Below are 17,938 nucleotides of genomic sequence, written 5' to 3' on the forward strand. Positions count from 1 at the left end.
TCACCACTGTCACCAGTGGATTGCATGCAATGTGATATCAGGTTCCAAGTTGAAAGCAAAGCACTTACGTCTTCAGCAATGCTAAAATTCAACCTTTATGGGAGGGTCCAAGATGTGTACATTTTGTTTGCATGAGTCACTGTGTTCCTAGAGTATGATCCTAAACACAGTGCATAAAGGCTAGATCTGAAAAGGCAGGTCTCGCGTTTCATCTTGGGTGTTGCATTGTTGCACATATGGCACAGAGTTGGTATAAGAAAACGTCGACTGGGATGGTGGCGGTTGATACGGAGTCAGGGCTTTGACGTAGAACTCACAGTTTAGGTAACTTCGTAATTGCCAAAACAAATAAAGAAAGAATTTGCCACTTGACGTCCCTTTCCAAATAAAAGTTGCATAAAAACCTTATGTTCCAGAAATATTGTCTGCATCCCAATTTGTGCCCAAGCTTATAAATACGTAAGCAGATGTAAACTAATATATCTGCATAAATAAGATTCATTGAACAATTATTTCCACATTTGGCTTTTCCTTTGAGAGCACACATTTGGCTATCTGTTGTGCACTACATTTGTTTTGGTTTCCAATATTCCTACATGGTTTTCTTTAACTCAATACACAAATGTTTCTTTGTGCTCTATGACTATTCATTGCAGAGAAATTAATTGAATGAAAATGCATATTTCCAACATCTGGTACACAACAAAATTTTCCACAGAAAACAGATGAGAAGCGAAAGATGAGCACCTAATTCAAAACTACAAAAATAAAACTGATGGAATTTTGACCGGAAAGAGAAAACAGGCACCAGTTTTTTCGCTTTATGACGACCCTTAAAATGATGATGCCATAAATGATAACATCTAACTAATTCTAGACACTCCACATAAATTGGGATCCTCTGCATGTATTGCGCCTTTATCCTTCCTATTTGACATGAGTGAAGAAAAAGATTCAACTGAGGGTGAGGGTAACAGACTAGAAATGAGATGTCTTTTACCGAGTGTAATCTTCACCCTCATGCAAAAGTATCTCTATGGAATTCAAAATCTCTAGCAGAAGTACTTCACATTTTTCTCAACAGAAAAACTTACATTGTATTATTGGCTCCTTTTGCTGCATTTATAACTACAGTATCAACAAAGAAATTGACACATTCCCACTTCATTATGTCACACCATGCCATACTCAACATGAAAGTCACACTACGTCAATTTGACCATTCTCAATAAGTGGTTTTACTGACTTGTATCGCAGGACATACAAATCATCTGCGACTAAATCCACAATCTCGTCTCCGCTGCAAACAGAAGAATTTGATTAGTGAAGGTAAAAGGTAGATGAAGAGCAATGAATGAATTTGATAGTATGTTACCTCTCATCCAGCTGGAAAGCTCCAAGAGACCCCTTGCTCTTACAGAATACAAATGTATCCAACTGCGGCTCTGGAACTGAAATTCCAAACAAAGTTCATCAGTCTTTGTACCAACAGGAAATTGCCAGTCATGCATGAAAACCAGTAAATATAAGCAATATCCATTTCCCAACTGTGACACATGAAGCCAAACAAAAACACAATCCTAATCGTGAATCGTCAAAAGTTGGATCTTTGAGTATAGTCTGTATGGAACTCTTGCTTGTGGAGCCAGCAAGTTGCATAAGTACTTCCTGGTTTACTTTTGGCTCATTAAATATTCCCAGTTGTAAGAATTTTTCTCAAAGCGATTGTACTTAATAGTGCTCACAGCTTTATGTGAGTTCTTGATGAAATGCATAAGCACCTGTGCATTCATCAAAACCCAAGTTTGCATTGCACCAATTGTTGACAATGCACTTTAAGACTTTGAAAATCTCTCTCTATATACAAACCCGGTTCATATTCAAATTAAATTTTTAGATTCCCTTCTGATAGTAAAATATTTTCACCCAACAAAAGAAAATGGAGCTATAATAGTGCTTCAACTCGGATACCATAAACAAATTGAGATGTCTTCCTGGCTAATGTGCCAACAGATAAATTATAAAGTAAAAAAGTTAAATTTATATCAAGGGAAACCTGATTCAGTGGAACCTGTGAAATTCGCCTCATAAGCCAGGTGAGATTTACAGCTAAAAAATTAGAAACGTAGCTGCTAATATGGAATTTAAGACCAAGAAAGATTGTGCTCTGCAGTCATGAACGAGCAAAATATGTACAACAAAATGAAGATTGTGCTCTGCAAACTTATCCACAACCAATCGTGTAACTCCGTAAAATACTAACTAGAGCCAGTCATACAACTAATGCAGCTGTCTGATTAAGTGATGAAAGGTAATCAACGTAGCTGAAGATGTTGATCCTTGCTTAACTAATTTTTCTTAAGGTGCTCTTTTCCTACAAGTAAAAGTTCCCTTCAATTCAGTTGAATGTCAAGACTTGAGATATGTAACTCCTCAATAAGGTTACATGGACTTGGGTGACGTAAAAGAATATGAACAAGTCTACGCAACTTTATCCACGCCTAGCTTGTCTAAGAAGATGCAGCAAGCCAGTCACAACACCATAAGGTATAGCAAAGAGCAAGGAGGCTTAGGCATTGTGTATCCTAAAGTTTGGAATGTGGATGCATATTGTGGCTTCGTATTCAAGATTGCCAGTAATGAAGACACAATTATCTTAACATGCATATCTGGAATCTTATGATAAATAAATATATATAAAAAAAAATAAAAAAAAACACTTGTTAATGGTGTAACCAATGAAAACACAACAATGAGGATATTCTTCATGTTTTCTCGCCGCCGCAACATGAGGACTGTGACAGACTGTAAAAAGACATAGAGAAGAAAAAGAAATTGGATTTCTCTAGCAAAAACAACAAATCAGCCATTTCTTCTTTCTCTTTCTTTTTCTCATTTTTTCCTCTGGTTTTAGGGATTTGAAATGGGAAAATCAGTTTTTTCTCTTTTATCTTTTGGGAACCTGAATTGCAAACATTGTGCGATTCCTTACAATTCCAGCGGTTAAATTACCAATTTCAGTGCGATTCTGTGAACTTCCAATTTGACTGGGCGATTTGACTCTTTAACCTGTCAACTCGATCCGAGTCAAACAGTTCGTATTGGGAATTGTACAATTTTAACATCATTGCTTAGTGGTAGGTAAGCCAGACAAACAAATATACCGTAAGTCCACAAACCTTTTCTTTCAATTTGTTGTTGTTGTTGTTGTTGTTGTTGTTTTTTTTTTTTGGTATCGGTAAAATGTGATATGTGTGTGTGTGTATATATATATATATATAGGTTACATGGACACGCCATATTTTGAAAAAAATCTGTGTTGGATATGTATCCACGTGTCCGTGTCCGTGTCGGACACATATTGTATGTAATTTACCTCGAATTTTGATATGTCCAACAATTCGTATCCGTGTCCGATACGGACACACCTACCCATGTCAATGTAACCTAGATAATTTCTATTTAGACATGTGAATTGCAGCCTAATACAATGAGGCAAGGAGCTGAAAGTTTGGCTATTGCTAGTAACTTATTAGCATTGCAGTTTACACGTCCGAGACCATCTAATTTAATAAATTTATAATTATTAAAAAATTAATTAATTATTCCTATCTGTGTCCCTGTGTCGATCTTCAACTGCTCGCCGTATCCGACACCCCGTATCCATGTCAATGTAACCTATATATATATATATATATATATATATATATATATATATATATATATATAGTATGACATATCCCACTCAGATACAACAAAGGGAAAGACAAATACAATATCAATACTAGGTACAATATCGATACAGTATTAATGCAATTTTTCTTTCAATTTGAATACCAAATATATAAATCTGACCCTAGCGTATCACACAAATTACTTGAGACAAATTTGCTCCCTCTCGGTGCTCAAGGATGATGAATATTGTCTCCCAAGATGGAAGGGATTTGGCTCCGAAGAATGTAGCACTACAATTCAAAGGAACCATCAAACACAATTTGTGTTTTCTTTTTCACTAAAGTAAAGAAAAATTGCAGAGGAAGAGAATGCACGAAAAATGAATGTAAAGGCTTTTTCCAAAAGATTATTTTAACAATGAATTCTATCGAGTTTTATAAAATAGAAAGCACCTTTTCGAAGTGGTGCGCCCTTTCGAAAACATTCAACATTTTGAAAAGACACAAACGTTCAAGCAAGAAGCCAAAATTCAGTTATTGGTAGTTAACAAAATTGCTTTCCACGAGCAAGTTAAATTACACACCATAAGCCCAAGCCCAAAGTACACGATAGTGATGATACATTTACGTTATGGAAACTTTTAAAGACAATTTCCCATTCAATACTAAACTCTTTTGGGCAATGGCCAAGTTCTATGTATTCCTTATACAAAGAACTACATGATTAAACCATTTTTTCTAACAAATCAAACTTAAACACACAATTTCAACGAATGGGGATGACATGTTCTCCTCTGTAATAACCCTGTGACTAACGATATCTAACTAGAAACCCACTATTAAATATGGCTATCCAACTCAAAACCAATTGGCAATCTGTGGAGCGACCTAGGAACTTATATATTGTTATCCAGGCTTTAGACACCCAATATGGGGTCATAAATATCTACACGCCCTCTCAAATGTGGCATATTTAGAGCCAAACAGGTGACCAGTTTTTCAAATGGGTGGTGTGGAGTACATGGGCCCTTTAATCCAGAGAAACAGCCTGACTATGATACCATACTCATTTTGAGCATCCAACTCAAAACCAAATGGCGACGAGTGGAGCAGCCGAGGAACTTATATTTTGTATTGCGAGGCTTTAGACACCCTATAAACTATAATCATCAACTTCGGATAAAGCCCTACAAGCTAAACTATAGCCGTAGAAGACTAAAGACTTTAAAAATTACATTCTAAACCAAATATAAAACTAAATGAATTTAAAATAGGACATTACCAATTCAAAAAGTTACTTTTTAAAATTGTCTTCAAATTGGGTCAAAATTAAATATATGCCTAAAGATGACTACATGTTACATGGATGTTGAAAGTCTTATTGAACTTTATACTTTATTTTTTTCGATAATTTTTTTTTGATAATTAAACTGTTTTGCATTGAACTTTATACTTTAATACCCAACTGAAGTTGACGCTTTATAGTTGTACACTTGTACACCAAGAAGCGGTGACTAAGTTATAGATGAGATTCAACTGACCCATTTGCCAACCCAAATAAGAATCCCAACTTTCAACCTCCACTGCTTCCTAGGCTAGGACCAGATGCTTTTTCGGACCATACCACAATCTCCAACCTCACTCATAGGAAGCTTTTGATCAGGCCAAAGCCATATGGTGCAATACCAAACTAGTCCAGCCTGACCTTCTGATTCCTACAAAGACCTTCATCTTAATTGAAAATGAGGGACATACCTTTATCATCCCTCTCATTTGTATCCTAAGGGATCCTTTTGCTGTGACACCATAACACCATAAGTGCTATCTGGTGTACCTATGATATGCATTTTGTGGCAACCTATGTTTTTCAAAGTCTAACTTCCAACGTTGATGCCTCTATGACTCTGAAGAGGAAGAGGAAAGTTCATCTGCAGGACTCAGGGTGGTGCTTTTGTGGCATCATGGCCATGAAAGCTGAATACTAATCCATTTCTACAATTGTAGCTAGGTCTAGTTGACTTTGTTTTTGTTTTTTTTTGTATAGGGTTGTTTCTCATTTAAACTTTAATTTGTCTTTTACTTAGGCCAAGTCCAATGGTTTTGTGCGCTATCCCACTATAGCACAATAGCACAAGGATAGTGTTAGTGGGATGGTGTAAGTCGCACCCAATGGTTTCTAAACCATCCGCTAGTGCCAAAGGCATGAAGAAAATATTCGAATTTCTAGCCGCCTCTCCCAATGGCATGTAGCCCAAATCAAGCAAGTACTACCAAACACCACTCCTAGTGGCGTGCAAACACTTTCTACCCGTCATTTGTAGTGGCGTGCCAACAAAATATATTCTACCAGCCCTTCAAAGTGGTGTGTAGACCATACACCATTCCGCTAAAACTCGCGCTATGTATAGGTAAATTAATAGTGATAGCGTTAATGGGTTGGTGTTTTGACGCACCATTGGATCACAATTTTCAGCCATATTTGGTAGGATGGCTCACCATTGGACTTAGCCTTAGTGCCACGTATGTAAGGGTTCAAGCCTCTCTGGATGTTACAGTAATACAATTTTAAGGTGTGTGTCTGTGTGTGTATACGAGGACGTCCACCATTTAAGTAAAAAATATGTACATAGACAAAAGGAGCGCATACTTCACCAGATGCAACCTCTTTTTTCCACAAAGTGTTGATCTAACTCAATGTGCTTAGTTTGATCATATGATATGTGGGTTATAAAAAATGATTACACAAAAGTATTATCATAATAATATGTCATCAAGCAAGTAATGAAACATTAGGACTCGTAGTCAACAAATATCACAATCACATGTGCCACTGACCAATATTCAGCCTATGCACTTCAGCGAGCTACCACATTTCTTACTACAACAAATATGTTGTCAGTTACCAGAGTGTGACAGCCTTTGAAAAATTGTTTATTTTGTAACAGATATAATCTATACAACATTTACCAACATATTGTGGATGCATTCTTCAAATATAACCTTCCCAAGGCATCTATTCAAATAAGAAATAACTCTAGTAAAGCTCACAGCATAGGCAATATCTGACGAATCTGAGATAAATATATTAAGCTCCTAACTTAGTGTTAATATCGGCTCAATTGTATGAAAGGCTCCCCAATGTTATCAGTCAACTTAGGTTGTGTTTTATAGGAGTAACTCTCAAATTGATGATTAGTCTAAAAGCTTGATTTGTAGACAGGACAAATTCTACTGTATATCAAGAGGACTCCCGTGGATACAACATATGGGAGTATGGGACACACCTAGAAATCTGGTAGAATGATCTCAACACTCCCTCTTAGTGGAAATACGACTGCACCTAGAGACTTAAACCACGGACCTCTGATGTTGTGATACCATGTCAGATTTGCATCGTCAATGGCTCTAAAAGCTCAAACTTGTAAAGAGGGAAGACTCTTGTGTGTATCAAGAGCAAATCCAACACATTTTTGCGGGCGAATAAAATCTTGTCTGCTTTAGACTAGCAATCTCAATGCCCACTCAAAAAATTGAGGCCACTATTTTTGACCTCAACTTATAGCTTCATATGATAAATTTTCTTGTATTGTTAAATGTGATGAAAATGTCATCAGCGTATACAATTCTGATTTGACACTAGTTTATGTAAGCTTTACAAATCAGGTGTGACCTACATGACAGTACCTATACCCACTTTCTGCATGGCATAGGTAGGCCTCACCAAACATTTTGAGGCCATAAGACGTCTTCATCAGCACTTGCTGAGTTTCCTTAATGCTATCTATTACTCTTTCCATGTGCATGTCCATGTAGGGATGTCATAAATCTACATGTCATGGATAACAACTAGTAACCGATAGACGTACACAGAATAAAATTCATCTTTCCAATAATGAATGAAACTATACTTCGACTCAATACCATATGTCTGTGAAGTTACGTACGTTGGTAACTAATTTTGCATTATATTCATCTACCTATCATCTAATTTTGCAGTACACACCTATCTGGAACGTAAAGAGTTATTTCCCTCTGGTTAAACCTAGTAGGACTGTGCACAGCCTTTATTGCATATGTTGAATACAACACAAGAGGCAATTCTGCTACTGAGATACACCAATTACAGAATTTTTTGGGTTCAGAGTAGGTCACTTTATGTAACCCCTTGAAATTTTTATCAACTTTACCTAGCGAAACGCTTTATGTGACAATGTAAAGAAAACTTAAAATGATTCAACAACTTAAAATGATTCTTCTGAAAATTTTCATTGAGGGAGAAAAAAATCATAAAATCAGAAGATGAGTTCGCAGCTGATGAATATTACAATATGCATTTTCTCCATAGTATAAAAAGTTCAGCTGTTGTGAGTTTTCACAATGAATTAAGATAACTTCCTTTTCCAATTCACAACAAACTAATCATAACGACATAAACAAATATTCCTCTAGCAATTCTAGTGTAGCAATTCTCAGTTTTGGCATGTACTATGTAATTTATTCATGTCTATCAACCACAAAGAAACATATTATTAGATGTGCCAGCCAACCTCTACAGATAAAACATAATACCACCATATAAATACCTGGAATTAGCTAAATGCAATAAATAAAGCAAAAAAAAAAAAAACATTTGACAAGAATATCATACCCAGATCATCTTCTTCACTTGAAATGGATTGTTTCATCATAGACTGATAACCAAAAGGCAACCGTGACAAAACAGATTGCGTTAAATGCTTTTCCATATCATCTATGCATCTGCCACCCAATCTTCCACACATCATTAACACGTAAAACAACTTCTCCCGCATAAAAACACACATAATAACCACAAATTTTCACCTTTTAGCAAACTTCTGTTCTTGTTCAGAAAGTCGGTTCCACATATCAGTAGTTTTCGATATATATATCATATACTTTTCAATCTACAATAATAAAAAAATGCCCATAATTAGAAACAATATAAATAAATACGTCAAACACGAAAAGAATCTGAGTTAGTGATCACCTTATAAAGACGAATTCTAAGATATGATCTCAAAAGAAACTGACTTCGATCCAAATCCATTTGGTAAAGTGATATAGTTAATGGGTCAGTACCATTTTGTTCAAATTCCTCCACGTTTCTTTCCTACACAAAAATTACATTTCTAGGGTTAGGGTTTTATTAAAATGATGAATTGAAGATAAAAGAATAGTAAAGGTATTTTAGGGATTGAAAAATATATACATTTAATTCTATCTGCCCTCTGATTCTGTCAACTAAATCAGACTGAAATTCTAGAATTTCTGGTGATGCCTTTTCGTTTCGCCAAGCTCGTTTCATTGGTTCCACGTCATTTGGTGTCGTGGCAATTGATGGGTCGTCTATTTCTTCTGTTTCAAATTCTAATCCTTCTTTTGTTCCAGCCGCCATTTTATTTTTAGAGCAAGACTGAAAACTGAAAGGAGAGAGAGGGAAAGTGTTGTTAGTTTGGCGCCAAATTACATGTCAATGATGATGTCAGCATTTTTAACGGGCTCGGGCTATTAACTTCATTTTTTTTTTTTTAGCCGGAAAAAAAAAAAAAAAAAGAAGAAGAAGAAGGGTTTTATAGATGTGCACCCCTATTTTGAAACGAAATTATACTTGCCCCCAAATTAAGGGAAATGAGACCCCCCCCCAACTCACACACCGTGAAATATCTCTGTTATCTTGTGGTGACCTAACTACCATTTCTTGTGGAAAAAACACTCTAGTTGTACATTTGTATAAAAAAACATTATTTTTAACTAAAACCTAACTCCATAACTCCAAACCATTAATGACAAAAGTACATCGAGTTTGTCATTTTTAATTCACAGTTTTAACTCAAAGTTCTAGTTGGTTTTCAGTCAGTCAAGACTATAAGTACAACTAGAATAACTACACCTGAATTACACTATTTACTAACTTTTTATTTAGACTTGCACCCCCAATATAAACCTATAATTAGAGAAACACCCCCAACATTACGATTTTATTTAGACTTGCCTCCATAATACAAACCTGGAACAAGAGAAACACCCCCATTCTAAGATAACCAAGAAAGGGTAGTTCGGACATTTCACCACGAGATAATAGAGATATTTCACGGTGTGTGAGTTTTGGGGGGAAGGGGGGGGCAAGTCTAATTTCTTTTCAAAATAGGGGTGTAGATCTATAAAACCCAAAAAAAAATCTTACAATGTATGGTTTGCTTGTACATGTGGAAGAAAGAAAGAAAGAAAGAAACCGTGTGCAAACCATACGTTGCAAGATTGTATTGATAGTTTCACATATTTTCATGATGTCTACTTGTTATATGAATTTTTGAGGGTTTAAGTTCTTATTGTGATGCATGGGATGTTGATGATCTACCAAAATGAAGTTTTTACTCTATTCAGATTTCTTATTTTGTTTACATTACATACACATACTGTTATTGGTGGAAATGTTCTCGAATTGATAGCCAATACATGTTTCGATATCAACACTTTGTTAAAAAATTCGAAGCCTCCTCTGATCAACTACATCTCCTAACTATTATAAACATTGTTACAAATAATCAAAAAAATCAAAAAATTCCAAACTTGTCAAATGTAACTAACAATTTACAAAATTTGACTAATTGTAGACCGTTCATTTTCACAATTTTTGATACTATATTTGGCAAGTTTAGAATTTTTTATTTTTTTGATTATTTGTGATAATGTTTAGAATAGTCAGGAGATTATCTACAAAATATCTAATCCGAAACTTATAAATGACCTAACGATTTTGAATTTGTTTGCGTGTCAAAATAAAATATGTTCCTAGAACCCTCCCAAAATATATTCATATTCAACTTTTTTTTTTCCATAGAAAACAGCTATATATGCTGTCCCTTTAAAGAGGTAAGACCAACTGGACCACCAGTAAAGACAAAAAAAAAAATCATTTGTTGACCTATTCTAGCATTCCACCGGTTATTAAAATATTGGAGGGGTGGAGAGAGGCACAACAATGCATATCAAAAGTACACATTAAAATTCATCATATGTCCTTAGAATTAAACCATTTGATTCGAGTAACATATTCCTACCTTTATACAACTTAATTGATCTTCATTCGAAGTCCCAACACTTATTTGAATTGATCCTAAACAAGCAAGTACAGTAAATTTCAAAAGCTGCAAAACATATACCAAATACAAACATTAGAAAAGAGTTTGGAGCAACCAATGTTTTATACATTTTATTTTATTTATTAGTGGACCTGCAGCTCTAATTACTGAAAAACAAAAAGCAGGTAGCAATTTTGTGAAATGTGGGCTAGCATTAGTATAAAAGAGAACCATACCTTTCAAGTGTTATATAAATATACGTTAAGTATTGCATTCTCAACTTGTCGTCAAAATTATCAAGTCTATCATATACTTTATATTTGGTTTTTCCCGAGGAATGCTAGCGAGCCCATCCTTTAATTAAGGGTTGAGGGGCCAAGCCACTAAAAAAAACAGAAAATGTAGACCTTAATACCATTTTAACCTGTTTTGATATCTTGACTGAACACATAATACTACCTGCAGAAAACTCTCTACCCTAATCTTTCCAAGACTAACAGCAACAAATAACAATAACAAAAAAAAAATACCTCTTAAAGGAATCTAACTTGTGTTTGCTTCCGATTCAATCAATCTCAAGAATTCTACAAAGTTCCTTCTTTTTTCAAATCAAATATGCCAATTTGGAGCCTATTATTGATTTCTCCATGGTTTCAAGAATTCCATGGCTTGCAGAGAGTATGTTAGGGTCGTGGTTTTGGTCACTTGCTTAATAGAGTGGACTATTGGAGGTGGAGAAATCCCTACTATCAAAGAGTGATAGGACAAGTATAAACAAGGCGTGAATAATGATGCTAAAGTTGGTGGCAATGTGGCATGACGGATTATCAACACGGGGAGAAGATGACTGGGTACCATACAAAAACACCAATTTATTCCCCCTTTGCTCCAATCAATACTTTCTCAAACTCTATTAATGCGATGATTACAATCCATGTAGAAACTCACTGTTTGAACTTTGAAGTGAGTCGTATTCTTCCACAATGGAAATTTTGGTCTTTATGCCTTTTGATGAGAAAAGTTGTCCCTTCACTTTTTCCATGGCTGGAAAATGATTTGTTTATATTTTGAGACTTCCTTTTGTTCTTGGAAAAAAAGTAGGTACACAGGAACTTAGGAAGAGAAGTTATGACCGGCTAAAACCAAATCTAAGTAGAATATTATGTTTTTTAGTGGTCTGGAACTCTGGCTCCGCACTCATCTTTTAGATGATGGACTCACTAGCATTACTCTTTTTTTTTCCACTGATAGAGTAAGTCATTACAAAGAAGATAACGACAAAGATTGAATTATCCCATTAAATAAAAGACACGAGATATGAAAAATAATTTAAGTATTAGTTTCGCATATAGGCTATCATTCTTTTAATGACTAGCTCATTGATTCCGTGTTAATGCAATCACCTAGATCTCCTGTTAGCCTAGCAATACTTTCGCAGTTCATGAACTGGACATAAAATCTATCCTTCAGATCAGCACAAGCCACAAAAAGAAGGGAACCCAAAACACAAAAGTACAACCTTCCAGCAAATGAGCAAAACTGCAAACCATTCAAATAATGACGTAGGCACTATAGGGTTACATTTGTGTGGAAGACAACTACCAAAGAGATGTATTTGGCTCGGCAACAGGTACTAGGATGTGCTTTTACTAGTCAACTTGATGGAAAGTATTGTATACTTGTATATGTGCCCTCACATTGATATCATTTATTTGCATTGAATAACTTTCCTGGGAATGCATAAGGTACTGATACTAACTGGTAAAAAATTTCACTCATACACCTCTTCCTTTTAACATTAAAGTCTCTAAATCTTTCATTCAAACAAACAAACAACTGGAATAACGTATCGAGTACTAGAATAGTAGAATATGAGAAAATATAAAGCACACCCACAAATGAAAATGCCACTAAAGATTCCAACTTTTGAAGGAAAAGAAGTAATCAAAGTGGCTGGTTTCAACATTGATATGAGCACACATTGAAACAAAGGATATCAAAACTAACTACAATTCTCAATCCAACAATACTAAACAATATCAATAACCTGTAATCTATCACAATAAAGATAAAACAAAACCTCAATACTTATACAGTAAACAAACTATACAAAAACACAGAAACAAAAAAGAAACTGGACATCAGATTATAATAATAAAGAAACATACTTTGAGTGGAAAACTAATGTTAGAAGTCCAAAAAACATACCTTCAAGCAAGTAAAATTTTAAAAAAATAGACAAAGCTTTGGGGGAAAACAGGAGTTGGCTGTTTTTTCTGTTTGTTTGAGGAGAGAGGGAAGAGCGAGTCGTTTTTTCTGCTTTGCAGTGTTGGAGAATTGGGCTGGATTTGGGCTTTTGGGCACTGTTTCGTATATATTGTTAGTTGCATGTGGTGTATTTGAAACGGCCAATGAAGTTGCAGATGTGACTTGCTTCACAATGTTTTCCAAATGAATAATGATGCAAAACTAGTATGGTTCAGTAGGCATTTCTGAAATTCTCACGTTTTTCTTTTCTGTAAATCTCAAATTTTCAGAAGCTGTATATTTCCAACTTCTGATCATTTTTTCACGAGTGAAAGGGTGCATGCAATGTGATATTATCAGGTTCACAGTAGAAACCGAATTGAAAAGCATTTGCGTCTTCAGATATGTACATTTTATATAATTACAGGTGGCTTTGCATGAGTCACTGTGTTCCTAGAGTATGATCCTAAACACATTATATTGTGCATACAGGCTAGATCTGGAAAGGTAGGTGGAACAGAGTTTCTTCCTGGGCGTTGCACATAGGGCACGCAGTTTCTATAAGAAGACTGGGAAGGTGGCTGTGTTGGTACAGAGTCAGGGCTTCGGAGTGGAACGCACAGAAAATTTTGAGTCTCGGGGACCTCATTGAACAATTATTTCCACATTTGGCTTTTCCTTTGAGAGCACACCATGCACTTGTTTCTTTTTCGATTCCAGTTCTTCTTCTTCATCCACAGTCCTCCATCTCTTTTGGAATTCAAGTATCATTCGCTCAAGTCCAATCGCATTATTAAGCAAATATATAGCTAGCTCCAACACATCAAGTCTGCCACAAAGCCCACTTATTTCAACTTCTTTCAGTTTATAATAAAGCTGCTTAGAATAATCCCTTTTCACTCTTGGACCTCTGATACTCCCATGTCGTAACTGTCATTAAACAAGAAGATGGCATTAATTCTCAAGCAAGATATGGTATTGACAGAAAATACATTCTACTAACGAAAGTTTTGCCCACATCCAGCTCCACGAGTAGGTGCATTACCCAAGTCTTGTACTCTTGTTCTTTTGCTTGGAATTGCTGAACTTAAACAATTCTCAAAAATTTAACTAGTTAGAAATCACTATGGCGCTCTTCTGACGATAGCAACTGCGATTTGCTATACATTGCAGAATCTAATCTTTAATAACACTAATTCGAGTAACTTCAGAGTTCCACTTAAATGATTACTGGTTAACTCCATGCATAACTTCAGAGTTCCACTTAAATGATTACTGGTTAACTCCATGCATAACTGCAAGTTGACACAACGAAAAGAGTTTTGCTGTAACAGAATAGTTGTATCTTAGAAAATCAAAATTCCTCGATAGACCAAGAAGGATGACAATGGGATCGAAAAGCATTTCAATTCTTGCCAAAATAACAGACTCCCAAGGACTAAGGACCTCTAGAAAACTAAAACAAAACAGTCCCCTATATGAAAATGATGAGAAATAAAATATTCAGTAATTCAGAACAGTCCACACCAACAGTACGTAGCAAAGAGAACATGTATTGACTCACCGACAAATGAAACTTCAGCAGACATGGAGAAGCATTTAAAATGGAAGCAACAGAGAGGAGATCGAAATCTGATGATAAAATGAGGATCAACTTGAGTTCTTTCAGATGGCTGAATTCAGTCATGTTCACAGGTATTGGTAGTACCTATATACAAGAAGGGGGAAACAGCCTGTTACTTGAAAGACGGACCACAATATGTTCATAGAGGAAAGTAAACATGTATTGCTTTTCGCACCTGTGTAGTAACAAAACCTAGAGAAAGAACTTGAAGATCAGGAAGCTCTTTTGCAAGTCCACCAAACATATAGTATGTGCCCCTCCTATCTGGATGTAGGAACCAAAGATGCACTTTCTCGAGAGATAGAGCTCCAACAAATCTTAAATTTGTTATCCAGCCCATATACACAAAAGTAGTCAGATAAATTGAAGAAACCTCAATTTCCATTGGTCCGTCACAGTTTTTAAAGACCAACGATTTTAAACAGAGCAAATTCCCACGAATGAATAATGACGCGGGTAGGCTACAGTGTTCAAGTGTCATGCATTCCAAGTTTATACAACCAGATAATAAGTTGTCGAAAAGCAATTTGATCCAGAGGTACATTTAATCAAATCAAGAGTTTTCAAGGAGATGAAACGGTTTGTAAAATCAGGAGAAGGGCTCAGCACGCATGATTGAAGGCTCAAATGCTTCAAGTGAGATGCTTTACCGTGAGGAAGTAGATGACAAGGAAATTTATAATCTTCACAACCTCGTGGAATGCATGAAAAGTCCAGATCAATCTTTTCGACCTGCATTCTAAGGGCAAAACTGATCCATCTATCGATATGAGAAGCAGACTCATTTCCTAAGCAATAACATACCTTAAAGGAGTATAATTTCGAACTTCTGTAGAGCTGCATAATCTGATCAACTGCGTTTATAAATCTATATTTACCTTCCCATAAACTATCTGAATTTTTAGACAAGTAATTCCCGTCATAATTGATTCCAAATAAAGTAAATAGATCAAAGTAGAGGTTCCCTGTGGATGAAGAGAGATATCTCCAACTCGGAGACAACACCCTTGTCTTGACAGCATCTCTCATCGTCAAAAAAGAGAGAATGAAAGAGAGAATGTCCTCTGGCATTTGACTAATATGATCACCTCCTCTGGTGTTGTTCACCTGACAAAGATTAAAAGGTCTGTTAATCTATTATCCTCTTGGTAAAAATTCCGTTTAAATCCTGTATCATATCCATGAACAGAACAACTGTTATAAGTCAGTACTACTTTTGCTACCATCCTACACTAGTATTTTTTACCCCTTCGAAAATATGGTGCTATCTGCATAATATACTCATTTAAACCTGAATATTCATGGGGTGTAGTTATATAATTTAGTATAGCATTATATTTTATTTTCTGATTTTGGGTAGTAAACGTATCAAACCAAACGTGAAGAGGTAATCATTTTTGTGCGACATGGATTCTGTTTCTTGGGCATATGTATTTCACAAATAGACTACACGTGGATCCCGGAAAACTTTTAGCTCTTAAGGAGTTCCGATAACAAAACTCATAAGGGCTGTTTCTCTTTCCTCCATGCATATACTTTGGACTTCTACTGGAATACATATACAAAATTACAAAAATGCCCTAGTATATGCACTTAGATTTAAACCATTTGATTCGAGTAACATATTCCTACCTTTTCACAACTTACTTTATCTTCATTTGGAGTCCCAGCACTTATTTGCATTGATCCTAAAGAAACAAGCACAGTAGATGCCAAAAGCTGTAAATCACATGCCAAATACAAACATTAGAAAAAGGGTTTGGAGCAACCGAGCAAGCAATGTTTTATACAATTTATTTTATTTTATTTTATTCAATTTATTAGTGGACCTGCAGCTCTAATTACTATAAAACAAAAAGCAGCTAGCAACTTTGTGAAATGTGGGCTACCATTCGTATAAAAGAGAACCATACGTTTCAGCTTTTATATCAATATACGTTATTGCATTCTCAACTTGCCGCCAAATTATCAAGTCTATCATATACTTTATTTATTTTTCGACTTATAGAGAAAGTCATTAAAAGGAAGATAACGGCAGGTTAATTACCCCATTAAATAAACGACACGAGATATAAAAAATAATTTAAAAATTAGTTTGCATATAGGTTATCATTCTTTCAATGACTAGTTTCATTGATTCTGTGTTAGTGCAGTCACGTAGATCTCCTGTTCGCCTAGCAATACTTTCCCAGTCCATGAACTGGACATAAAATCTATCCTTCAGATCAGCACAAGCCAAAAAATGAAGGGAGCCCAAAAAATAGGTAAGAGTACAACCTTCCAGCAATGACATAGGCACTATAGGGTTACATTTGTGTGGAAGACAAATACCAAAGAGATGTATTTGGCTCGGCCTAAAGGCTTGCTATTTTGAGACATACAAAAAGTGTGGTGGAAACACGGCAACAGGTGCCCGGATTTGCTTTTACTGGCCAACTTGATGGAAAGTATTGTACATTTGTACATGTGCCCTCGCATTGATATCATTTATTTGCATTGAATAACTTTCCTGGGTGTACATAAGGTACAGATACTAACCGGTAAAAAAATTCACTCATACACCTCTTCCTTTTAACATTAAAGTCTCTAAATCTTTCGTTCAAACAAACAAACAACTGGAACAACGTATCGAGTACTAGAATATGAGAAAATATAAAGCACACACACAAATGAAAATGCCACTAAAGATTCCAACTTTTGAAGGAAAAGAAGTAATCAAAGTGGCTGGCTTCAACATTGATAAGAATACACATTGAAACAAAGGATATCAAAACTAACTATAATTCTCAATCCAACAATACTAGACAATATCAATAACTTGTACAGTAAACAAACTATACAAAAACCAAAACAGAAGAAAGGAAACTGGACATCAGATTATAATAATAAAGAAACATACTTTAAGTGGAAAACTAATGTTATAAGTTCAAAAAACATACCTTCAAGCATCTAAAAATTTCGAAAAATAAATAAAGGCTTTGGGGAAAAACAGGACTTGTCTGTTTTTTCTGTTGGTTTGATGGAGAAGAAGGAAAAGAGACGTGTAGAGATATTTGGGCTGGATTTGGGCCTAGAGATATTTCGTAACTATTATATTGGGCTTTGAGTTGACCCATATTACGGAATTCTTTGGACCCGTCTTTTGTTCAGTTCAGTTTCAGTTTTACACATGGCAAGGTTTTTATGATTCTGATTCAACATTTCAATGTATTCCCTTGTCTCATTTTACTGCAATAAATACTACTGCCTAGTTTTATCCTTATTTGCATCGGGACTCTTTATGGGATCTA

The 17,938-nt window shown here is 35.4% G+C and overlaps 2 protein-coding genes across 5 annotated transcripts; both read right to left on the reverse strand.

Annotated features, from left to right (window-relative positions):
* Positions 1-354: 354 nt before the first annotated feature.
* On the reverse strand, positions 355-13,122 carry LOC147480635 (DNA replication complex GINS protein SLD5-like). 4 transcript variants are annotated; one of them, XR_015203878.1, is made up of 9 exons: positions 12,986-13,112; positions 10,757-10,843; positions 8,905-9,115; positions 8,683-8,805; positions 8,517-8,599; positions 8,323-8,432; positions 1,376-1,451; positions 1,095-1,300; positions 355-927 (listed from the first exon to the last, which is right to left on the reverse strand). XR_015203878.1 is itself a non-coding variant. In XM_086576064.1 (8 exons), the coding sequence occupies exons 3-8, from the start codon at positions 9,088-9,090 to the stop codon at positions 1,201-1,203; spliced, it is 678 nt and encodes a 225-aa protein (XP_086432190.1). In that variant the 5' UTR covers positions 9,091-9,115; positions 10,757-10,812; positions 12,986-13,117; the 3' UTR covers positions 942-1,200. The 4 variants fall into 4 exon arrangements, 3 of the variants coding, with proteins under 3 accessions (XP_086432190.1, XP_086432189.1, XP_086432191.1); XM_086576064.1 differs by lacking the exon at positions 355-927 and having other exon boundaries at positions 942-1,300; positions 10,757-10,812; positions 12,986-13,117; XM_086576063.1 differs by lacking the exon at positions 355-927 and having other exon boundaries at positions 942-1,300; positions 12,986-13,111.
* Positions 13,123-13,372: 250 nt separating this feature from the next.
* On the reverse strand, positions 13,373-15,139 carry LOC147480636 (uncharacterized). The gene is made up of 4 exons (XM_086576060.1): positions 14,824-15,139; positions 14,589-14,732; positions 14,028-14,105; positions 13,373-13,954 (listed from the first exon to the last, which is right to left on the reverse strand). Exons 1-4 carry the CDS (start codon positions 15,127-15,129, stop codon positions 13,670-13,672), a joined length of 813 nt encoding a protein of 270 aa, XP_086432186.1. The 5' UTR covers positions 15,130-15,139; the 3' UTR covers positions 13,373-13,669.
* Between the last annotated feature and the right edge of the window lie 2,799 nt (positions 15,140-17,938).

The sequence above is a fragment of the Coptis chinensis genome, chromosome 8 (genome assembly GCF_015680905.1).
Source record: "Coptis chinensis isolate HL-2020 chromosome 8, ASM1568090v1, whole genome shotgun sequence".
In the NCBI taxonomy this organism is placed as follows: Eukaryota; Viridiplantae; Streptophyta; class Magnoliopsida; order Ranunculales; family Ranunculaceae; genus Coptis; species Coptis chinensis.

What these genes read in the sequence shown, in the direction of transcription:
- LOC147480635 (XM_086576065.1), bottom strand. Translation starts at nt 9,090, where the DNA reads ATGGCGGCTGGAACAAAAGAAGGATTAGAATTTGAAACAGAAGAAATA. An exon ending in GAGGGCAGATAGAATTAAAT is followed by an intron (nt 8,806 to 8,904) that starts GTATATATTTTT and finishes ATTTTTGTGTAG; the next exon opens with GAAAGAAACGTGGAGGAATT. An exon ending in AAGTGAAGAAGATGATCTGG is followed by an intron (nt 1,452 to 8,322) that starts GTATGATATTCT and finishes TTGGAATTTCAG; the next exon opens with TTCCAGAGCCGCAGTTGGAT.
- LOC147480636 (XM_086576060.1), bottom strand. Translation starts at nt 15,129, where the DNA reads ATGACACTTGAACACTGTAGCCTACCCGCGTCATTATTCATTCGTGGG. An exon ending in TAGGTTTTGTTACTACACAG is followed by an intron (nt 14,733 to 14,823) that starts GTGCGAAAAGCA and finishes TCTTGTATATAG; the next exon opens with GTACTACCAATACCTGTGAA. An exon ending in TGCTGAAGTTTCATTTGTCG is followed by an intron (nt 14,106 to 14,588) that starts GTGAGTCAATAC and finishes GTTTAAGTTCAG; the next exon opens with CAATTCCAAGCAAAAGAACA.